This window comes from Benincasa hispida, chromosome 12, assembly GCF_027475165.1.
Source record: "Benincasa hispida cultivar pf3 chromosome 12, pf3_genome.v1.1, whole genome shotgun sequence".
Lineage (NCBI taxonomy): Eukaryota > Viridiplantae > Streptophyta > Magnoliopsida > Cucurbitales > Cucurbitaceae > Benincasa > Benincasa hispida.
Window position 1 is genome coordinate 30,486,223 of NC_143489.1, and position 24,383 is coordinate 30,510,605.

The window sequence follows — 24,383 nt, forward strand, 5'->3', positions numbered from 1 at the left end:
TGGCTCAAGAGAACGCTTTGGGTTCAAGATATGGCACAAAAAAAATGCTCGATCAAGGTCGACCCGAGTCGAATATAAAACCAGACCCGCCTCTTGGTCCCATGGGTCATCAAATTATCCTAAGGCGATTCTGAAACCTTAGAGAACAATCTAGGTCAACTTTTCCTATAAATACACCCCTTATGTCTCCATATGAGGTATCTTAAACTTATAACTTCTTCTCCATTTAATTCTCTTACTGACTTGGGTATTGGAACCTCTTTTTTTTGTTTTGCAGGTTTTCTCTTCCCTTAATTACAAATTTACTCTTGTTGTCACGTGGAGGTTAGGTGCTCTTTTCCTTGGTCGAATTTTGGCATCAGCAGATACAACATTCTAAGGAATTATTAATATCTTTTGAAAAGTCGATAGTAGATAAAAATATGGAAAAATGTCAATTTATACCCTTAAACTTTAGGAGTTGCATCAATTTACTTTTGTAAATATATCAATTTTCACCCTTCATTATATTTTGTTTGAAAAAACCTGATGTGAAAATTATATAAATTAAACCTCTCAACTATCATAAATGAATCAATTTAGCCTCTTAGTCACACATTTGAAAATCAATGAATAGATGATTTTCAAAGATAATTGTAGTGAAAGGTCTAAATTGATTGATTTATGAAGATTTTGGAGTTTAATTGACTCAAATCATTAGTTTAACACGATATTAGTCGAACAAAATTTGGAAGTTGATGTAAATTGATACACTGATAGAAGTTTAAAATTCAAATTTATACAATTATTAGTTTAGAGTTTTAACTAATACAACTGCAAAGTTTAGAACTATAAATTGATATTGATTCCAAAAATATTAAAGATTCGAACCCACATACAATAATAGATAGAATTAGCGAGACGCAAATTCTAGACCACCTCTTCTATAATGTAATTAATATCATACAAATAAGTAATGGAATTGTGAAAATAAGTTTAACTCATCGGAAATTGACATGATTTTATTCATTAAAAGTTGAAGGTTTGATCTCTTTCTATGTAATTGTTGTACTAAAAAGAAAGGGATGAAATTGTCTTTAATCTGCAAATTATACTTTTAGAGAGAGTTACTTTTAACCAGTTGGACTATCCTACTAATGCATAGCCACTAAATATGGTAACCATGATTAAGAAACCACTTTTCTTCCAACATGTGATTGCATTCCCGATTCTACCTAGTATCGGTTTGGTTTTTATTTTTGGTCTTTAAAAATTATGCATTTTTTTAATAATTTTTTAATCATGATTTTTTAATATATTTTTTTTTTATGTATTCATTTGAATTCTTAACAAAATTACACAAACAAAAACAAATTTTTCAAGAGTTTTTAAATTTTACCTTGAATTTTGATAATATTCCTAAAATGAAGGCAACGACATAGTAGGAACCAATGAGTTGAAATGGTTCTTATAGGCTTGATTTTCAAAAAAAAAAAAAAAAAAAAAAAATGATTATCAAATGTGACCTAACGTTTTGGTCGATGATATAATGTCTTAATCAATTAAATCATATTCAAATGGATTGTTTTTATAAATTAAAATTAAAATAATATTTTCATTGTAGGAACTTAATTTAAATACTAAAGCGCCCATAGCTCAGTCGGTATGAGATATATCTTAGCTACTAAAAGATATGTGGTTCGAATTCCCACATAATATTAAAAAATTTAATTTAAATTTAAAAAAAAAGGACGAATTACAAATTTACAATTTTGAAAATTAGAAGAAAATTAATAAATAAAGTCTAAGAACAATATTCATGGAATAAAAAATGATCAAAAGATTCAAAACCATATTTAAATCTAGGTTAAATTACAAGTTTAAACTCAAATCTTGTTATCTATGTCAGTTTGGTCCAAATTTTCAACATGTCGAAATAGATCCCTAACAAATTTAAATTTTCAAAAAATTAATTGATTTATGAGATATAAATTTGAATTTTATATCTAATAAAACCTTCTTACTTTATAATAATAATAAAAAAAACTTTAATATTTTAATTGTGTAACGAGTAGATCTATAATTTTTTTAAAAAAAATCGAAAGCTAAATGACTAAATTTGTTATTCTAAAAGAATTTAAATACTATTTTAATCATTTTACTTTCTAACATCCATTTTATGTCATATACTTGGTGAGAATTGATTTTGAGAACACAAAGAACAAAGAGCAAAATGAATTAAACTACTAAGAGCAAAGTAATACCGGAAGCTCTTACAAAGTTTAAAAACAGACACAGCTCCTTAAAATCTAGGGAGTCAATGCGTAATTTAACCTTAAATCTATATATAGGTTTTTTTCTCTCAAAAATTAAAAGAGAATCCTTTCTTCATGTTTAAGTAAACAGATGATAGCGAGAAAGAAGAAGAATTTGAGCATGAGAGAGCGAGAAGAGAACGACACGGTTTAATAATTTCAATGAACCAAATCAGCAGCTCACATGGAGACTTGCTTTATCTTTTCCACCATAATCCAATATTATAATCTCATCAATTTTCCAAGCGATGAAGACGAAATTCCCAAGAAACAAACAAAAACATTCTCCCCTTTCACTTTCATCTGTACTACTTTACTGTACATAATGGGTCGCTGTAGTCATGATCATAAATTATCACTTCCCCTTCAAATTGGGATTTCTTCTCTCTTCCAATCCACTCGCTCAAACCCAATTTAGTTTTCGAGTTCTTGGCGGGTTTTTTTTTTCTAAAGATTGAAATTCAGGAGGGTTTCAATGATGGAATCAAAGGCTCTGCGATTCATTACCCATCAATCGTTCTTCTCTGTTGTCCGATCTGGGGACCTTGAGGCTGTCAAACAGGTTTTGGATAAGCTGGCTGGTGATGAACAGCCTGAGAGTTCTTCGATTACCGATCTGATGGCGATGCAGAACGATGCTGGGGAGACGGCTTTGTATGTGGCTGCTGACAATAATCTTGAGGATGTTTTTAGCTATTTGCTTCAATTTTCCACTGTCCAGATCTTGAAGATTAGGTCTAAATCTGATTTGCACCCTTTTCATGTTGCTGCTAAGCGTGGCCATCTAGGTACTGCTCTGAACTTCTTTTACTTTTTTGCTTTGACTCTGTTTAATTTCCAATTGGGGGGTTTGGACAATTGGTTGATTTTTCGTCTTTCTGGGTCTTGACCTGATGATGCGAGATTGTAATTTGCTGTAACTGGTGTCAATCATTGCTTGATCGTTACTGGGACGCTTTTCTTCAAATTTTAGTTTGAAGTGGTGAAAGCCATACTTGGTTTCTCCTTTGTGGGTGGGGTGGGGGAAAGAGGGAAAGAAGAAAGAGGAAGGAACTTTAAAGTTTGAGCCATTTACCAGATTGAGGAAACGTGTATTTCTGCTTTTGTATGGCTACTTTAGTTGATTTTAGTCAAATCTGAGTCAGTGAGTTTCTTGAGTGGGTTAAATCCGACTTTGGTTACAGAACTTAGAACTTTCAATGACAGTATCTGAACTTTGTGGAAACTATTCACTCATCTTTTAGAAGTCTAAATCTATTAAGAAACTCAGACAACTGAAGCACTTGCTGCTACTCAACAAAATCAGTGAACAAAACATAAAAATATCCCTATATCTATTATTAGGTATAAATAATTTATAGAAAATTAACAGTAATGGAAAGTTTAAGGGCAAGATAGAATATTTGAAAATTTAGGAGTTGAAATGAAATAAGGACATTCAGGGAACAAATTTAAACCCTTTTTGGTTGATGCTTCTATTTTTCTGAAAAGTGTGGCAGAACTAAAGTTGCCATAGTTTCTCCTTTCCTTTTTAGGACATTTGGATTTTTGCTTCTCACATGGGTTTTTTAATACAATTATCTGGGCAAAAGAAGTCTGAATTTCACCTAACCCTAACCTTTTCATATGTTCAAAAGATTTTAGAAGTTTTCCTCTAATTTGCCCTCCAAAATTTTCAGAATTCATATATTAATGTTAGAAGATACAATTTTTCATGGCTTAGCTCCTTTCTGCTAGGAAGATGTGCACATGATACTTTTGTAGGCCGTAGTTTGACCTTGATCATTAAAGTCCTTCAAATAAAATAAAACGGTAAACATTGGGCGATGACTTGATGGTGGATTAATCTCTGGTTTATGTTATATTTACCTTAGATTCTCAGAACTTAAATTCTGGTGTCAGCTGAAAACAATTCCAAACAAGGATATCTTCCAAATTTCGTTTGTTTTATGAATTTTGTTTCCTTTATATAAAATAATACTCAAGTTCATGCCGGGCAATGTTTTGAACAAGAAATAAATTTTAATGATTGGCTGTAGATCTCTTTTAGTCATTCTAATATGCGTGGCCTATAAAGTTCGAGATTATCACAGATTGTAATGGTATATGATAATTGAAGTAGCAAACATGATTATCATACATCAAAAGTTGAAAATTTTGACCTTCTACTAATGCATCTTGATCTAATTATTATCCATTGGAGGGTTGTTGAGAGTTGAACGTTCTCCTTATTTCAGGTATTGTAAAGGAGCTTTTGGGCATTTGGCCGGAGCTTTGCAGGTCATGTGACTCTTCAAACACAAGCCCCCTCTATTCAGCTGCTGTACAAGACCATTTGGAAGTAGTTAATGCTATCTTAGATGCTGATGTTAGTACAATGAGAATTGTAAGAAAGAATGGAAAGACAGCTCTGCATAATGTAGCTAGGTATGGCCTCTTACGAATCGTTAAAACACTTATTGATCATGATCCTGGAATAGTTGCGATTAAAGACAAAAAGTCCCAGACTGCACTTCACATGGCTGTGAAAGGTCAGAGCACTGCAGCGGTCGAGGAGCTATTGCAGATCGATGCATCTATACTGAATGAAAGAGACAAGATGGGAAATACTGCTTTGCATATAGCAACTAGAAAGTGTCGATCTGAGGTATGATACATTCTAGAAAAATGAAAGTAGCTCAAAATTTACATCGCTACTTTAGATATAAGTTGTTAAGTTTATAGAACTGGCTAGCACATATATGAGAACCAATCCACTGCTTCAGCATTTCCCAGTTCTACATTAACAATTCATTTGTTGATTGTTCGTGAATCCTTTTAGTGATTAAATCCTTCTTCTGAAACAATTAGTTGTTTTTATTGCTGATTCATGCCTTGTTTGTTGTTTCACAGATTGTAAGCCTTTTGCTGAGCTTTACATCGCTTGATGTCAATGCAATCAATAGTCAACGCGAAACTGCTATGGACTTGGCTGACAAACTGCAATACAGTGAATCTTCACTGGAGATTAAAGAAGCGTTAGCTGAAGCTGGTGCCAAATATGCAAGGCATGTTGGCCAAGTTGATGAAGCAATGGAGCTCAAACGAACAGTCAGTGATATAAAGCATGAGGTTCACTCGCAACTTATCCAAAATGAAAAAACGCGTCGGAGAGTTTCTGGCATTGTCAAAGAACTGAAGAAGCTCCACAGAGAGGCTGTTCAGAATACTACAAATTCCATCACGGTCGTGGCTGTTCTTTTTGCATCCATTGCGTTCTTGGCCATCTTCAATTTGCCGGGTCAGTACATACAAAATGGAAAAGACATTGGAAAGGCAAATATAGCTGATCACATGGGTTTCCAAGTATTCTGCCTTTTAAACACTACATCTCTGTTTATATCTTTAGCTGTTGTGGTGGTTCAAATTACTTTGGTAGCATGGGACACGACAGCTCAAAAACAGGTCGTATCAGTTGTAAACAAGCTAATGTGGGCTGCCTGCGCTTGCACCTCTGGGGCTTTCATATCAATAGCTTATGTTGTCGTAGGTCACGAGACATGGATGGCTCTTGCCATTACCCTTGTCGGAGTTCCGATTCTTGTTGCAACTCTTGCAAGCATGTGCTACTTGGTTTTTCGGCAACATTTTGGTATCTTTAGCAGTGACTCTCAAAGACGAATCAGGCGGGCAAGTGGAAGTAAGTCTTTCTCGTGGCCTCACTCGGTTAACATTTCTGATGACGAAGATTACAACTCCGACCTTGAGAAGATTTATGCCCTATAGATAACCTTTCAGCAGTTTCGAGCTTGAAATGATGGTTTTCTTGCACATAAGTATATAGATATGTTGTAATGTAGATCTGGAGGGCTACCTCGTCATGTTCCGTAGGACTCGATGCAAGTTCAAGTACAATAACGGAGGTCAAATTTTCCACGGTTTCTAGTGGGAAGAGTAAATATGAGTGTATATGCTGTATATTTATTAGAAAAGCTGCAGAAGTTTGAACACTTGGTTCAGTGAAGTCTCTTTAACTGTGTATTTTCCGTCTCTTTCTTCTTTAAATCTGATACTAAAACATCAATTCACCCATTTATAAAACAATGTTGTTCTGAAATTCAGTACAGTAAGGAAATCCTAATGTTTTTTTTGTTCCTCAACTTTGAATCTTTTTCTATTTTGGTTAATAAACTTTAAAAAACATCTATTTTGGCCCCTAAATTTTTTAGAAACTACCTACCTTGGTCCTTACAATTGAGATTTTGTTAAAACTAAGATTCTATTAATTGTTTAAAAGAATGTTAACAAAATGATGAGATAACTTGTATTTGTCAAAGAAGTTAGCTACCCTGAAAATCTGAGGGTTTTAATTTTTTGCATAGTAACTTCACATTTTCTTGCACAAAAAGGCTCTCCTTAAATCACCCTTCAGTGTCTTCAAATCCCAAAATCAACCATCTCAAATATACTTGATCCCTCTTCAACTGGATTCGAAAACCCACTATGGTTTCTTGAAATTTGTTCATCAAGTGCTACATCGAGAATCAATGCTTGAATGATGCTATTGTAGTGTTTTGCAAATTGCTCTGTGAGTTTATGCTTGATTCTTTGACATTGCCTTAGGGAGTGTTTGTTTTAAGGGTAGGGATTGGATGGGTTAGGCATCCTAAGCCCAATCCTTGTTTGGAGCATGGATTAAGAAGCCTTGACTTCTTATATCTTTTTCTCATGGATTTGAATAGTGTTTAATATTGAAACCCACGGATTACACCCTCTTTTTTTTTCTTCTAATTTAATCTAGGAAGTACGTCAGCCAACCTCCAGACACCACATTTGGTGACCACCGTAGCCAACTTCGGCCGCTTCCCTCCGACGATCGGCACTGGCCAATTCCGACCATCACCCTTCGGCGAATGCCAGTGGCCAACTCCGACACCACCTCCGGCGACCGCCGCCGACCAGCTCTGGCTGCCACTTCTGGCAACCGCCACCAACCAACTCCGATCGTCACCTCCTGCGACCGTCATCAACCAACTCTAGTTGTCACCTCAGCGACCGCCACTGGACAACTCTGGTCACCACCTTGATGACCGTCGTCGGACAATCTCCAGTCGCCACTAGCCAGCTCCGACCACCATTGATCAACCTCTAATAACCTCCCTTCCCCCACACCAGCAAAATTCCGACCACCAGCTTCATTAGCCACCTTCGACGACTGTCACCTACCAACCTTGAAAAATATTAATAAAAATACTCTTAATATATAACAAATTGGACACATTTGTATTAAAAAAAACACTTTTAAAAAAGAATTGAAATACATGTATGTTTTTTTTATTTTAATGAGTTTTTATCAAAAGTGTTTAATTAAAAATGAATTTTTTAAAGATATTTTTTTTTTCTAAGTCATTCCAAACATGTCAAGCAATTGTATAGTTATATTTATTTAGGTTATGTGTGTAGAACTATATATGTTTGAAAGCTCTAATTTAATTTAATAACATTTTAATTTCTTTTATTGGTTAATTTAACTAGCTCAAAGATTTCGAATATTTTCTAAACGTAAAGATTTAAAATGTAACTTAGCAACCAAATAAAAACTAAAACTTGAAATTTATGATTTTTTGTTCCACAAATGTAATTTGAAAAGAAAAAAAGTATAGTTTTTCGATCATTGAATTCAATATTAAAATACTAGTTTATTCAATTTTAAGTCGGCATATTATAGTAAAAAAAAATTATCATTTTCAAATTAGTTAAAGTGACAAAAGTCTATGAAATTTTATTTCAAAATCTAATAAGATTAAAATATCAAATTATTAAAATAATAGATTAAATAAAATTATAATTTTAGTCCAAATCTCTATTTCAAAATTTTGTAAAAAAATATTCTTCTAATTTTTTTAGTTTATTTTAAACTTAACCATATTAAAATAATTAAGATGACAAATTTAAACTAATCTAAAATCTAACCGGTGATTACATACAAGAAAATATTTCACGAACTAAATATTTATAAATCTCCACTTCATTCTAACCTGCACTTCAAACACAGTCTTCTTAAACCCATACTTCCAAAAACTGCACTCCAAATACAGTTTTCTACGTTTTCTTAGATTCAAGCTACCTAAACCTCCCAACCTAATCGACTTAACATTCCCAGACTTAAAATTCCAGGCTTGCACACCAAACGCCCCTTAAATGATTGTGCTCGATTGAGTGCACTACATAAAAGGAATCAGATTCATGGGTTGAGATGGAGTAAGAAAGCAAGAGCTTGTACCAATGGTGGATTAGGTGTTCCCCGCACCTCAAAATCAACCGATGTATGAGGTAGCTACTAAGGAAGATAAAGAGGCCTAGACCATGGAGGAGCAAGAAGTTGGGTATTAAATTTTTTTGGGGTTGAATAATAGAAATTGTTCAACCCAACTAACAAGAAATTAGAACCCTAGAACAACTTAAAGTTAACCAACTTATTTATATTTGGCATCCCAGTCAAGCCATCTAAAGTCTAGTCATCTAAAAATACAAGTCATCTTACATTTTTGCTAAAAAGATAAAAATCTTAACCACAAATACAAAAATAAATACTTTTTAAAAATTTAGAGACTAAAATGGACATTTTTAAAAATTTAAGGACCAAAATAAAACAAGATTCAAAGTTCAAAGACCAAAAATAGGATAACTTTTTTTTTCTCATTTTAATAAATAAATTGTGTTACCTGGGGGAAGATGTTAGAAATTAAAGGTTATCAACCAACTATTTCAAAAACTTAAATAGCTTCTTGCACCAAACTTGAAATTATCTCAATCAAGATGAACTCATTAATTTTAAAAATCGGGTCAAATTACCCACAAATGATTCCTTCCATCTTTCCTTTTTAATCAACCTTTCGTTCTTCATTTTACCCTTCACTTTTCGATCTCTTCTTCTTAAACAAAAGAAAATCAACCGAAAAACACTCAAACATTAAACTAAATCACATGTTACCCAATAATAAATGGCAAAGACAGTGGTAGAAGTTGAATAATAAATGTTATTCTGAGCACATTGACCGGAAAGACATTCATAATTGTTGCTACAGATCAAACGAGTCGACTGATTAAGTACAACAGATATCGACCAGCATGAACACAATTTCAACGGCCTAGAGAACTAATTACTCCCCCCCATCAAAAAAGACAAAAAGAAAAAAAAAAGTGTAACATGTTTCAACCACAATGCAGCAGGATCACTATCTGATTTATATGTACAAGGACGGCAAACATACCAGGAACTCACTGCATCGTTTCATCTTCAGCATTACACGGGTTCACTATTTTTTAGAATGTTGTACTTGCACAGAGGACATGTTGCATTCATCTTCAGCCATTTTGTGATACACGCATAATGAAAATGGTGATTGCAGGGAAGAGCATGAAGCTCGGCTCCGTCCTCGTATTGACTAAGACATATACAGCACTCCTAAAACGAAGAGCAGAAAGATGAAAATTAAATGTTGGGATTTTAAAAGAAAATTAGTTCAAGCGAGAGGAGAAAGATCGTGTTGGTTATTCTAGTCCAATGCTCTTCCTCGTGCTTAATTATAAATTTAGCCTCAGCACTTGAAACCTTGTGTGTCTGCTAGGCATTTAAACTTCGGTAAAAGAAACTGTTTATTGATAAGTATAAAGGGAAGACTCCAATGAAAGAAATTACAATAGGAATTACCAATTATTGACTAAGAAAGATAAGCTGAAATGAGTGAAAGAGTGTTTTTAATTTACACCATGAAAAAGCAATAGACAAAGCTAACTCAAAAACCGAACAGTAGAAAAACAAGTATCATAAAAAAGTCGTCCGTTCCATTCACCCCTAAGCACCAAAAGAAAGCATGAATAAAAATAGATGAACCAACAATTCAACATGCTTGTGACACATATGACACCAAGAGGGAGAAAGAGACATATAAGGCATACGGTATTGCAAACGATCAGCAATATTGATGGCACCCCAGCTGAGTTCCCAAAGAAAGATTTTAATCTTCTTAGGATATCTATCATTCCAAATCACCAAGTAAAAATTAATCAAACCTGAATCTAGATCATCCATCATATCAGATATAAGAGACTTAACAATAAAGCCCAAAGAAAGACCAAGCGGCCACAACCAACTATCAGAGGAGGAACGCAATCGGATGGATGTCAGATAAAGGGATAATGAAGCCAATTCAATAATCTCCAATTCAGTACGATTACGACGTAAGTTCAAATTCCAAGCAGACATAGAAGAGATCCAAGCATTAGCAACAGTAACCTCAAGTTGTTGCACAAGACAAAAAAGTCGCAGATAAGTGGTGGAAAAGACACCACAACTAAGCCAAGAGTCAGTCCAGAAAGACGTAGAAGAACAATCACCAATACGGCGACTAACCCGATTAGCAATCAACTCAGTAAATTGACAAATGTACCTTCAAGGTGATCTAGAAGAAACACCAAAGATAGGAGAGGGCCAAACAAAATCAGAGGAATAATACTTAGTAACAATGAGCTTCCTCCAGCTCAGTTAAAAAACGCCAAGTCCATTTCACAAGAAGAGTAGAATTTTGATGTTTAAAATTGTCAATACCAAGGCCACCCAATAATTGAGGATGCTGAGAAACCACCCAATTCACATTACGCACACTACCATCACCACGAGAGCCCTCCCAAAAGAAATCACGGATCAACTTATCAAGACAATTAATAACAGAGGAAGAAGCCTAAAACAAAGACAAATAATCAGTTGGGAGTCTAGAAAGAGTAGCTTGAATGAGCGTGTGACGACCCCCTTTCGAAATATATGAATACTTCCAATTATGTAGCTTATGCTGAAATCTTTCAATCACGGGCTGCCAAAAGAAAACAGATTTAGAGTTATCACCCAAAGGAAGTCCTAAATAAGAAGTTGGCTAGAAACCTTGTTTGCAACCAAAAGAACGCAACAATCAATCAAAATCAGAGTCAGAGACATGTATCCCAAGAAGCTCACTCTTAGCGAGATTGATTTAAGGCCTGAAGCACATTAAAAAATATGGACAATGTCAAACAAGTTCTATATGGCAGATCTCTCAGCAGTAGAGAACAACAAAGTGTCACAAGCAAACTGTAAATGAGTTAGTATAAAATCTGAATGACCAATAGGATGAGCACCAATAAGACCCAATGTGGAGCTATGGTCAATAAGACAACTCAGACAATCAGCAACTAAAATAAATAAGAAGGGAGAGAGAGGATCCTCCTATCTTATGCCACGTGAGGGAATAATCTTACCACAGGGGCGGCCATTAATAATGATGGAATAATTCACACTAGTGATACATCCTCTGATCCAATTGCTTCAACGACAACCAAAACCTTTTATTTGGAGAATGGAATCAAGAAAATCCCAATCAACTGTGTCAAAGGCTTTTTCAAGGTCCAATTTTAAGACAACCCCTGGTTTATTCCTAAAAGTCCAATAATCAATGAGCTCATTCGCCCTCAAGGAAGCATCAAGAATCTATCTGTTAACCACAAATGCAAGCTGATTGGGCGAGATGGTAAAAGGAAGAATCTTCTTCAAACGATTCGATAAAACGCAGGCAAAAATCTTGTATGCACAAGGAATAAGACTAATAGGTCTATAATCAAAAACAGATCTCGAGTCAACTTTCTTAGGAATCAAGCAGATATAAGTCTCATTTAGTTTCACATTAATAACCCCAGAATTGTAGAAATCATTAATAACTAACATCATATCAGAATTAAGAGTAGTCTAGAAAAACTTGAAAAAATCCGTTGTAAAACCATCTAGACCAGGAGATTTACTAACACCAAGAGAGGAGACAGTAGCAAATACCTCATCATCAATAAAGGGACGCTCAAGGTCTATGGCTTGTGAGGAAGAAATAGGATTCCACTGAAGATTAGTTGGAAGAAAACACTGACCAATATATTTTTTGAAGAGGGATGAGTAAAAGACAAGAATTCAGCCTCAATATCAAGAGAAGTCAAAAGACTAGTACCTTCCTTGGAGAAAATTTTCGTAATAGAGGACTTACAATGTTGGGTAGCAACAATTCTATAGAAAAACCGTGTGTTTTCATCACCCTCAAAAAGCCGTTTCAGCTTGCAACACTGCTACCAATGAATGTGATCTTGAATAGTCAGGGTTTCAATCTATTCACGAAGAATACGTCGTCTATTAAGTTGTTCCTCATTAAGGGACTCTTTGTCTTCCAAGGCATCTAAATTGGTTAACTGCGAGATAAGAGAATGAAGATTAGTAACCTCACCGTGCCGATTGTTATTCCAATCACGAATGATAGTTTTTAAACCCTGAAGCTTCAACATAAGACCGTGCCTAGGCCAATCAGTAATCGGGTGGCAATTCCACCAATTCTCCACTAAGGGACAGAAAGAAGGCATTTGAAGCCAGGAGTTTTCAAATCTAAAAGGGCAAGGACCCCAATCAAGACTCCTAGAAGATAAGACCAATGGAAAATGGTCGATCCAAACGTTTGAGTGTAACCATGCCAAATTTACAGAGACAATTCTCTGTAAGCAGAAAACGATCAAGTAGAAAAAAATATTATGTAGGACTAGAGGTCAACCACATAAAGCAACCACTTGATAGAGGAATATCCCGTAATTGATAATTAGTAGTGCATTGATTGAAGGCACGCATACTAGAGGAAATTGTTCTGTCATGTGACTTTTCCCAAGACCATCTAGTGACATTAAAGTCACCACCAATGGCCCAATTTTCACCTCGCTAAATCATCAAGCTCTTGCCAGAAATCAAATCTAAAAGCTTTACCAGAAGGGCCATAAATGGCCCAAAGAATAAGAATACCCCCGACGAATCGATAATGTCCAAAGCAGTCCAACCTATGAATGAGGAACTCTACATGGATTTAATCAAAGAGGAATCAACAGATGACAGGTTTGTTTCTTGTATAAGAACAATACCAAGGTTATGTTGTTGAATTATCTTCTTAACCAAAGCACGTTTCTTCCACGAATTAAGACCTCGGACATTCAATGTGAGGAATATCATGGATTCTCGAAAGAGCTCTCCCTAATAGCCAAAGTGGCAGGTTTATCATAGTGGACTAAAGAAAAAAGTCCTTGCAATTCCCTTTGAAGCTTTGGTTTTTTACTAATGGTATTGGTGATTTTCTTGGTTGGTTTTGGAGGTAAGAGGAGGGATGGAAGGAGTAGCCATAACACATAAACCATGTAGGGACAATAGGGAAGCCAAATCATAAAGACTAATGGGTAAGGAGGGAGGAGAAGATGACGGTTGTTGGTTGAGTGGTTGATGGTGAAGGCAAGTAAAGGGAAATTGGACTCGTGGTTAATAAGAGAAGAAAGTGTGGGGTTTTAATTGTGACTTAGGTTTGATGGAAGAAGGGGAAGAGTTTGTATTGGCAGGTGGTTAGTGTCAATCGGCTGATCACCAAAGATGGCCATATCGAGGGGTTGAGCAGCGAATTCAATTTCTTTCGAGGGGCTGGAAAGGTAACCTTCAGTATCAGAACCAACAAAAGGAAGGTTTTGTTTGTTGGCTAAGGTGGAATGCAAAGTGGTGGGACCCGCGCTAAAAATAACTAAAAAAGAGAAGGTTGTGTGAAGGAGGGAGAAGATGAATTGGAAGGGTTGTTAGGTTGGTTTTGGAAACTAAATGGAGTTGACTCGAGTAAAGTATTGTGGCTAGGGTTTTCGGTTGAATTGGAAAGAGGTAAAGGGTCAGATGGTGGGCCCACAGTTTGGTCATTTAAGGAGAGCGAAGGAGGGAGAGAGAGGGAGGGGCCAATTGACTTGGTTCAAAAACTATAGACTTGCCTTTTTCATTTAACCTAGAATCAATGAGATCCATGTTTTCAACAACCCCTTTAATACTATTTCCTTGTGGAGAAAAGGAGGTGTCACTGTCCCTGAGCTCCGCCACCGGCTGATTGAATTCGAACCAATAATTCCTCACCAGCCAATTCCTTTGGTAACCGAACTTCGAACGGAATGAAGCCTCACGTATTTTCCTTGATCTTCAAGCGAGCAAAAGAAAGAACTAACCCATGTTCCGTTTGATTTGAGATTTGAACAAAACCACCACATATATCACCAATGTGCCTAAAGATCGCTTAAGTCCAATGAGTAATCGGGAGATGAAACACATCAATCCAGCCTCCATGAGTAATCGGGAGATGAAACACATCAATTCAGCCTCCACATGATGTTGACATTGATTGTTGGAAAGAAGATGTGGATGGGGAGAGAAACTTAAGTTTGAAAGGGCCAATGGTTGTCTAATCCGAATTAACACATAGTTTTTGAGAGATTGTCGAACTGTAGAGATGTAGCAACGATTTGTCATCAGAGATGGGGTTGATAGTACATCGAGATGATAGAGAGGTTTGGAAGGAAGCTCGAATACTCGGCCAAGAATCATAATAAGCAAACCTCTGAACAACCACCATATCTTGCTAGTATAAATGTGGTAGCAGGGGGGCTAGGGAGGAACTGGAACTGCCAGAGTTGATGGGGGAATATCATTGTTGGAAATTACAATGCCCATTGAATATAGCTTTTTTTAATTTTTTTTTTTTAATTATGATACCATGACACTTAATCGCCAAAGCCCATGAAGAAAATCTACATTAATACCCTCAAACGACTTCTATTTCTTCCTCGACGGCTGGTCAAACGGGCTTCTCATCTCAACTTTTGCGGCTTCTTCCAAGCTTCTATTCTTCTGCAAACAGCTTCTCTACGTTCTTCATGTGGGTTTTTCTTTTCGTGTGGGTGTGATTCTATATTCTAAATAAGATTTTAAATACTAAAATTAAATTTTAGTATTATATTCTTATCGGTCAGTGGGGGTATGATGGGTGATACCTTGAACAAGTTTTTAAGTGATAAAATTATATCTTAGCATTATATTCTTGTCGGTCAGCGGGGTTGTGATGAGTGAGGCCTGGTTTTGAATTCTTGAGCAAGTTTTTAAGAAATAAAATTATATTTTAGAATAATATTCTTCTCGGTCAATTTACACCATTTGAATTATTGAGCAAGCTTTTAAGTAATAAAATTATATTATAGTATTATGTTATAGTGGGTAGGATCAGATGTTTCTCAAGTTTAGTCTCTTTTTTTTCTTTTTTTTCTTTTTTTTCTTTCCTTTTGATCTAATTTCTATATTATAATAGTATTTTAAGCATTTTTGTCCATAATATTAATTTCTTTTGCATGTTGCTTCTTCCGCAGTAGCATCTTTAGAAGGTTTTATTTCTTTATTTTTTGTTCATTTACTTGATTGTTTTTGGATGTTATTTATATTTTGATATTCTTACTCTTTAGTATTACTTTTAAGGCTTTAACAATAAATATATTATTTACTTATTTATTGCGCCTCGCTTCACTCAAGCGACGCCTTTTTGTCGCCTCTCGCCTAGAGACAATCAAGGGACTTGTCGCCAAGATTTGAAAAAACTGGTTTCAACCAACAATAGCATAACTCAACTGACATAAAATATGTAATCTTGATCCAGAGGTTAGAGGTTCGATCCCCAACTCACATATTGTTAAACTCAAAATAATAATAATAATAATAAATAAATAAATAAACTAGTGTTTCATTTAAGACTACAGGAAGAAGTGACCGTGGGATTTCCTTTCACCTACTGTTCACACACAGAATATCTGAGCTCTATAGTTCAATCTCTATACCTACACATATATGTGTGAAACTGAAGCTGTGAGGATAACAGGAAAAGCATATTAAAGATTACTTGTAAAGAATGATAAAACAGTTGGCCTTACCGCATCCTCGCGTAATAGAACACGCTCAGTCGTCAAGTATCTACTGCTAGTCTCTACTGGAATCATCAACCCATCCCCCGGAGAAGGCTCATTGGACACTTGATATCTATACTTAGGAAGCAAACTTAAATCAGCATCTGTTGCACCTTCCTGTTGAGTTAAATGTGAGGGAAAAAAAGAAAGACAGAAGTTAGCAGATTTCATGGGCCCTCAATTTGCTTAACATCTCTGTGGCAGCCATGAAACAGGGATATCCTCTTACCTGGCCTGCAACAGCATAAAGAATAGCTATAATGCAAGGCAAGCAGCAACAGAGAGCAATTCCAATAAAACATGCCAAAACAACACAAAAGACGGCAAAGAACACATCAAATGCCAGGAATACGACAGCGAGCCTGCACAAATTCAGAATTAGAAACCAAGAAGTCCCTTATTTGAATTCCAAACAGATGAATGATATATTAAAATATGCATGTTCCCCACCCAACCAACTAAATAATAAAATGATAACAAGTTCTCTCAGTTTAATTAAATCCTTTCATTTTTTTAAGAACCACGGTATCAAGGTTCCACTTGTTCTATTATGTTAATGATCAACTCCAGTCTCCATTAAGCTCTTCAAAATGACTAAGAGTTTTATGTTAATAAGTTTTACACCAAGAGGTCTGAACCCAGACCTTAAAGGTTATCTCCAAACATTGCAACCTCTTATCACCGGAGTCACCGTTGGGTATACTTGCCAAAATGAGCTTAGTTCAACTAGCATAAAACTTGTGCTATCAGCTTCTGTCAGAAGTTCAATTCTCCAACTCACATGTCGTAAAAAAATTCAAACAAAAAAAAGAACAGGAACTAAAAAAACAAAACAAAACAAAAAAGCCCCTCTTAACACACACTTCTGTTATGCTCATTACTGATTTCCATGTTAAAATTTTTATTAGCTTATTTCTTAGATCGATGGCTCTTAATTTATAGTGCCTTTGAGGAAGGGACTAACTGAAGTATAATCAGAGACTAGGGGCACTATTATTACATTTTAAACCATATGTACCAAACGAAAACAATAACCGGGATAAGATGTGTATTTTCCCCCCCAAAGAGAAAGTGGAATTCATTGATCATTTATGCATTGTCAATATCGTAAAAGTTCATATTAAAATTATCATATAAAAGTTGGTTAGTTAAAGGGCACAGACCGAAGCTGGAAAAACTGTTGAAACCAGTTGAAACGAGTCAGTTCCTTTTTTTTTTTTTTTTTAATTTGAATGACTTATTAGGCAGTTTGGTTCACTAGCAAACCTGAAAATTAGTCAGATCAGGTCAATTTGAATCAATATTACCCGTCGTTTTGGGCCAAAAATCAACCTGCTTATCACCCCCAGTTTAGTTATAAAGGAATTTAAGACATTCGAGAATGAAGAAAACTGGACATCTAATGCAAGGATAACGATTCAGGGCATGACTAAAATAATTGGTCTCAATAATAGGAGGGAAGTACCCAAAATTTGGCAGAAATTTTCTTCAAGGAGAACCACATAACAAGCAATCAAAAGAAAAATTCACTCACAGACTTTACTTTTGACATATGAAGGGTGTGCGGCCACCATTCATGACGGTTCAAAATCATACCAGTATAAAGATGGAGCATTCTGCATGAGGATGTTACCACCAGCCACGACCCAGTAAAAGCCAAACAACCACCAAATTAACGATACCAGAGTGTTCACTGACTCACATCTTTTTGCAACACTGCCCATCGGTCAAGTCAATTACATGCTAACAACTTATAAAACATCAAATCAATAATCAATAATCTATAAGTATAACTGAAGCAACATATGATAAATACAATTGCAAATGGGACCATAAGTAGGTATTGGAAAGAATTGAGGTGTGAAAGTACAACAGCAAACTGAAGAAAGGAAATCTAATTTAATCTTTAGTTATGGAAAGGGAAGAAGATATTTTGTATTACATATGTGAACTAATAAAAGTATCTAGTGGCTTTTTCTTCACCCTTTTGTCTATCCCATCTATATATATAACCCCAGCATTATTTTCTTTTTCCTAAAATCATAATTATACGTTATCCTTAGAATCAACTTTTCTGTTCATAAAGAATCCAGGGTCAATCATTTAAGACGCCAGAAATGCATGGATATGAATGATTTTCACATTTTAACCAAAAATAAAAAATACAACACTAAAATAATTTGCATTAGAAGGTGCTCAAACAAAGAACTGAATCATATTACAATGCTACAAACATTGCCTTCCCCAAGGTTTTTCCAAAGTTTTATTTATCTAATGCTAATCATCATTCATCTCGGTGAAGTTGCTCTATCATTCATACAATCAATACAAAATTTAAAATCAGAAAAGCCATCTTGGTATCAAAAAAAAAAAAAAGAACTCCACACGAGGAGCTGATTTCCAATACAACCAGTCAATGATCGACGGCCTCGTAATTCAATCAAAACCGAGCACAACCCAATATCTAAATTCAGTAAAAAGATCCAATGTTTGAGTTCAAGACCGTCACAATTATATCTAGTAGAGAGAACTGAAATTTTACTCACCCGGACAGATTCCTGTGGCTACCATCTTCATCATCGCTTTCATTAGTTACATATCCGTCAGGCTGCTGCTGTTGCTGCGTCTCCATATCCCTAGCCCTCCTCGCATTTCTCCTTCTGAACTCAAACCACACAAGCACGGTGTGCAGCAAGCACTGAGCCGCATAAACTACAATCCAAAGGCGAATTGGCGTATTGGGTTTTTCATCAGCGGAGTGAATAAGCACACCCAGCGAAACGAAAACGAAAGTTAAATTCCACATAATGTCAAGGGCTACCACAGGCTTAGAATAGCCCCAATCGATGCGGCGCTCTTCAAGTTCACGAGCTGCCGTCTCCCGAACCAGCATAGAAGTTCCACGGCGGCCAGTGGCGCGACCCAAGAGAAGGGCGAGGGGGCCGATGGGGGAAGTGGAGCCGTCAGAGTTGGAGGGCTGACGAGAGGGTAAGAGAGGGATCTGTTGGGCGGGAGGGTCCATGGAAGGAGGGAAGGATGGGGAAGACATGATCGGCGCCGGCGGCGAGAAGGAGAGTGGGTGGGAGAAAGTCGGAATTGATTGAAGGAGATGGGGTTATAGATTGAGAAGGAAAATCTTCTTCTTCAGCTGGTTTGTCGGTCTAGAAAGTAATGGAAGAATCATCATCCATTCCATTCCATGGGAGTCTGATGTCCATTGTTCCCTTCCTTCGTTGCAAAAATTCAATCCCAAATTACGAGTTCCGTACAAGGCTGCCTAGTTCTTCTCCCCCGTCTCAGTCCGTTTTTTTGTTTCTTATTGAGTCGGGTCGTCATGAAATTAATCCCTATAACCTCATATAATTAAAAGAGAGTGAAATAAACTAAAATATTTAAAAATTGTTTTAAAATATAAGAAAATGAATCAAAATAGTTATAGATATAGCAAAATTTAATAGATCGTGATAGACTATCGGTACATATCTGTATCATAATAAACACAAATAGTAATCTATTGTAGATAGATGATAATATTTTATTATTATTTGTAAATATTTTCAGCAGTTTTGTATTTAAAATAATTTTCCATATTTATAAGTACATTAAAATGTTACTTATCCAAGTCGTTGAAAATTCAAGAAAAACACTGGTTTGGAGCTCACTGACGAAAACAGGGGATTGGAGTTTTAAGGACTAACTGAGGGAGAATTTCGAGCTTCCAAATTTGAGAGTAAGTGAGTTCTAAGGTTCCCTAAGTGTTTTATGGAAGTTATTTAGGCCAATCGTGGCTGGATTTGACACTTTGAAACTCTGAAAGTCTAGTCGGGAATAGAGGAAAACAGAGAGCTCGAGGTTGAAGACGACCGCCCAGCCCCCACTCGCCCTGCTGCCCACCTATACGTGCCCTATCACTCATCCCGTGCACACTTCGCGTGCGTAGCTGTCGTGGCTTCCTGCTCACCCTCGCAACTCGCATGTGCACGCGTCATGCGCGCACTACCTTACATGCTCGCAGCGCCCCGCGTGCACATGCTCTCCCTGTTGGGATTGGTGTCCTAATTCTCCCGGGGTCCTGTTGTTTGTAATGATACACATTGTTTGATAAATAAAATAATTGTTATTTCATTTTGGCATTTATTCATATCCAATAAACAAAGCTCCATGGTTATCTTATGTGAACTTAAGCATGTATATGTGATATACAAGTGGATCATGCCTTAAGTGATAACCTAAATAGGTCTGTAGTATAAGGATTAAGGTTGGATACCTGATCCTGGTGACACTACGGATATAACCCGCTTTGTAGAAGTTTGCAAGTGTTGTAAACTACTACAGATGGTAGATCCTGACCATTCATGTGGAGACGTATGAGCGAAGGTGTCCTATACAAAGAGTTTGTATAAGACCAGACCACGAGATGACTAGAGTTTGTATATAACGTCGTTGATACTAGAGACTTACATCTCACCTAAACGACCATAGGTGACACGACCTCAATCCTGAGTGTTTTGGGAACTCCTGCCTTTGAGAGCAGTCCTTTGATTAGTATAGGTGAGAGTGGTCAGATTGCCAACTCAATATGCCTACCTTTTTGGGGACTTGTCTGATATAGGAGCTGGGAACTCAATCCACAAGATGGAATTCACTCCTTTTCCGAAACAGGGATAATTAGAGAGATTGCTCCCTTAAGGGCTGATTCCGGAGCTTGAACATAGTGGCCACAACTTTTCTTTGGAAGAGAGAACTCAGTCATAGTAGGAAAATGACTTATGTTCATTAGAAGGATCAGTGGTACTTAAAGAGTTAGATGTAACTACAGAGGCATGATGGTTATTGGCCCAGTTGTACTTACGAGCGATCTGTGAAGGGTTGTCGCACTGTTGATTGGTTAAGATGGACACATAATATATCTATGGTAAGGAGAGTTTAGCTGTCAATCTTTAGTGGAGTGCCTAGCAGTTAACGAATGGTGGATCCCGTGACTAAATAATTTAGTCAGTTATTCACGTATCATTGGAGCTTCGAGCTACAGGTCCATAAGGTCCCCTTAGTAGCTCAATGGATTCAGTTGAGGATCAGTTATTGGTGTTGATTTGAAATGTTCAAATTGACAAGAGGTAATTCGATTATATATAATATGATCGATATGATGTATGAGATACATCTAGTGGAGGATTAATATAAATGAGATTTACATTAAGTGCTATGGAATAGAAAAAGAGTTATGGTTTACATGTTTCATGAGATGAAATATTAAAACTATAGGTTATAAATATAGTATGATAAGTTGGTTATAATTTATATTTATAATAATATTAATTATTGGATAATTAAATCTTTTTTTCTTATAACTAACTGAGTGGGAGGTTATTGGTGGTTTCATGGTAACCGTGAGATAAAAGGAAATTGTTTTCCTAATTTTAGTAATGATAAATTTTGTGAATTTGAGATTTTTTTCTCTCGGAAAATAATCTCACGGAAGTTGTTAAGTAAATAGGATTTACTAAGTGACAACTTGGAGTGAGCTAAACGATCGTATAGTGTGGGTAGGCGACAGACACGCAGCTAAGCGATGAGCTAAACTGTAATGACTCGAACCCCTAAGACTTAGGTTAGGTCGTTACTAAAATAAATGCATGTATAGGATTTGAAACGACGCTCAAATATGTTGAAATAAATGCTAAATAGATAAGAGAAGTTCAAAAGCCATTTATTAAATGTAATTATTAAAACAATAATAGGGTACCCATAATTTGTAAAGACTATTAAAAGTAATAAAAAAAAAACAATCCTTAATAATAAGTTTCAAACAGTAAACTAAACATTAAAGGAAAAATAAGGACTCTAAATTTCATGTTGCGGAAGCGTAAAACTAGTCCCAGTGGCACGATCACGAATTCCGCCGCGCCATCGCCGGTGCATCTCTACCCTTACCTGAAACATCAACATAAGAAAGAATGAGTATGAAATACTCAGTAAGTAACCCCACCACTGGGGTCATGCTAGGCATCTATGTCCTCTAGATACCCATCTATGGCACATATACACACATGAAACAGGTAAGAGACTAAGTCCTATCCTACTGTAGTTAAGTATGCCCACTACCTCTAGTGAATCCTGTAGGAGACACAAACTGGTGAATCCCGAAGGAAACACAAACTGGTGAATCCCGAAGGAAACAAAAACTAGTGAATCCCGTAGGAAACACAAAACTGGTGAATCTCGAAGGAAACACAAAACTGGTGAATCCCGAAGGAAACGCAAAACTGGTGAATCCTGAAAGAAACACAACCTGGTGAATCTCGAAGGAAACACAAACTGGTGAGCATCTAACTAATCAGTGACATTCACACAGTCTCAACATTCAAAGATCAACACCGTACGAATCTATGACATACATGTAATCCTCGATACCATGGCTCTACCACATACACATAATCTTCAACAACATATTCTACAACATTTATGTATACCTTAACATCATAGATCCACATCATACAAGTATGCCTCAACATTAGCAGATCAGATACCAACATATGGAAACACATACCACCTCATACTAACAATCAAGTGCCTAGGTGTATATTTAAACAAATCAGAACTCGTGCCAGAACATACTTTGATTCAGGTCGTACTATCAATCAACATGCTAACATTTACCATAACATACACTCATCATGCTAGCATACAACCAAAGCCTGACCCGTGGGCAGTTCCAGTGGTAAGATTACTTACCTCAAACGAAACTCTACCGATAACAAAAATCAGACGGCCAAACTATGGCGGCAACCCAAAGTAGTGGTCCCAATTCTGAAAACAACTCAAATAATTTCAGTTCAACCATAACAACGAAACTTCGGACCCAAGTTCAAAATATCCAAAAACTTACCCAAAGGATGAAGATCACTTCCAACCTCCCTTGATAATGCTTCCTCTAAGTCCAAGCTTCGCTAAAACTCACCTTCAAATAAAAACCCAACAATTGTGAATCAAAATGAAGAAACCTAACATTAATGGCTAAGAGATCGAACCGAACTACCTCAACCTTACCTAGAATAGATCCGACGGCGACAAGGGAAATGACCAACGACAGATCTGGGTCTGGCAAAGCATGAAGAGGCGGCAACTTATTGGGTCTGGGCTGCGAGGCGCGAGGGAGCGGCAGCTGGACGGATCGGACGAACGGCGAGCTAGGTTGAAGGCTTGAAACGATGGGTTTCCGGCAGAGGGGCGATAGACGAACGAAAACGATGCCCTCAGCTGGGCGACGCAGCCGCGAATGGAGGAGAAATCGGCTGGGCAAGCGGCGGCGATCTGATGAGTCAGTGAGTGGAGACGCGCCGTTCGTGGGTTTAGATAGTGAAGGGAGGCGGCGTGCGGCTGGGAGGAAAGAAGAAAGAAAATCGGGGGGGAGGGTGTTGTCATGCGAGGAAGAAGAAGGAGAAGGGTTGGTGGGTTTTTAAAAAATAATAATAATAATAAATATAATAACTAAAAATGAAGGTATAATTATAATTAATTTCTTTCCGTTTCGAAAGGAAATTAATTCCTGCTATAACTTTCACATTGAAATTCAAAATTGAATAATTTTCCGCCAAAACTTAAATTCCCGCATTTATACTTGAGATCCAAAATTCCAAAAATGCCCTCCGACTAAGCAATTATTGAATTTCCAAATAATAACGTTACTGAAATTACATTATTATATAAAAATGTGCGGGGTGTTACATAAACAATCGCTTAGCTTTTGCTAAACGATCGCTTAGTTTTTGCTAGACAATTGCTTAGTTTTTGCTAAACAATTGAACATCGACCTATACAATAGGTTCAACCTTCTCCTACTTGCTCAATCGTTTACACGATTGTTGTTTCCTCCGTCTTCTGCCTCAAATCAAGTCCACACAGAGCCCACCCTCTGGATTCTCACACCGAGAATACCAAGATAGTCTTATTGGTGGTGTCATACTCAACTCGACACCGTCGAGGTTCTGTGGAGGATTAGTCTTATTGGTGGTGTCATACTCAACTCGACACCGTCGAGGTTCTGTGGAGGCTGTTCGTGTTGTTGGGGTGTTCGTGACCGAGGCAATCACTGAGTTCGAGTGCGTGGTGTTCGTGCAGTGTAGTGGTCGTGTTGGACGAGTGTTCAAGGTTACTGTGTTTGAGCATTCGTGATCAAGGACCTTGGCAATGAGTCTACAAATGTGTGTAGCATTTCTCCTTGATTATGTGTAGTATCATGCTGTAATTTCT

At 36.6% G+C, this 24,383-nt stretch overlaps 2 protein-coding genes across 7 annotated transcripts; one reads left to right on the forward strand and one right to left on the reverse strand.

The window, feature by feature from the left end:
• The first annotated feature begins 2,290 nt into the window (after positions 1 to 2,290).
• Positions 2,291 to 6,390, forward strand: LOC120067331 (Ankyrin repeat family protein). Its single transcript, XM_039018896.2, has 3 exons — positions 2,291 to 3,082; positions 4,532 to 4,941; positions 5,187 to 6,390. The coding sequence occupies exons 1-3, from the start codon at positions 2,770 to 2,772 to the stop codon at positions 6,057 to 6,059; spliced, it is 1,596 nt and encodes a 531-aa protein (XP_038874824.1). The 5' UTR covers positions 2,291 to 2,769; the 3' UTR covers positions 6,060 to 6,390.
• Positions 6,391 to 9,293: 2,903 nt separating this feature from the next.
• LOC120067287 (Zinc finger, C3HC4 type (RING finger) family protein) lies at positions 9,294 to 19,481 on the reverse strand. Of its 6 annotated transcripts, none has more exons than XM_039018826.2 (6): positions 18,677 to 19,464; positions 17,727 to 17,846; positions 16,360 to 16,492; positions 16,098 to 16,247; positions 15,960 to 16,004; positions 9,294 to 9,741 (listed from the first exon to the last, which is right to left on the reverse strand). In XM_039018826.2, exons 1-5 carry the CDS (start codon positions 19,177 to 19,179, stop codon positions 15,999 to 16,001), a joined length of 912 nt encoding a protein of 303 aa, XP_038874754.1. In that variant the 5' UTR covers positions 19,180 to 19,464; the 3' UTR covers positions 9,294 to 9,741; positions 15,960 to 15,998. The 6 variants fall into 6 exon arrangements, with proteins under 6 accessions (XP_038874754.1, XP_038874755.1, XP_090164112.1 ...); XM_039018827.2 differs by having other exon boundaries at positions 15,956 to 16,004; XM_090307986.1 differs by having other exon boundaries at positions 17,727 to 17,834; positions 18,677 to 19,455.
• Between the last annotated feature and the right edge of the window lie 4,902 nt (positions 19,482 to 24,383).

What these genes read in the sequence shown, in the direction of transcription:
- LOC120067331 (XM_039018896.2), top strand. Translation starts at nt 2,770, where the DNA reads ATGATGGAATCAAAGGCTCTGCGATTCATTACCCATCAATCGTTCTTC. An exon ending in TGCTAAGCGTGGCCATCTAG is followed by an intron (nt 3,083 to 4,531) that starts GTACTGCTCTGA and finishes TCCTTATTTCAG; the next exon opens with GTATTGTAAAGGAGCTTTTG. An exon ending in CTAGAAAGTGTCGATCTGAG is followed by an intron (nt 4,942 to 5,186) that starts GTATGATACATT and finishes GTTGTTTCACAG; the next exon opens with ATTGTAAGCCTTTTGCTGAG.
- LOC120067287 (XM_039018823.2), bottom strand. Translation starts at nt 19,179, where the DNA reads ATGTCTTCCCCATCCTTCCCTCCTTCCATGGACCCTCCCGCCCAACAG. An exon ending in AATGCTCCATCTTTATACTG is followed by an intron (nt 16,493 to 17,726) that starts GTATGATTTTGA and finishes GAATTTGTGCAG; the next exon opens with GCTCGCTGTCGTATTCCTGG. An exon ending in TTTATGCTGTTGCAGGCCAG is followed by an intron (nt 16,248 to 16,359) that starts GTAAGAGGATAT and finishes TTAACTCAACAG; the next exon opens with GAAGGTGCAACAGATGCTGA.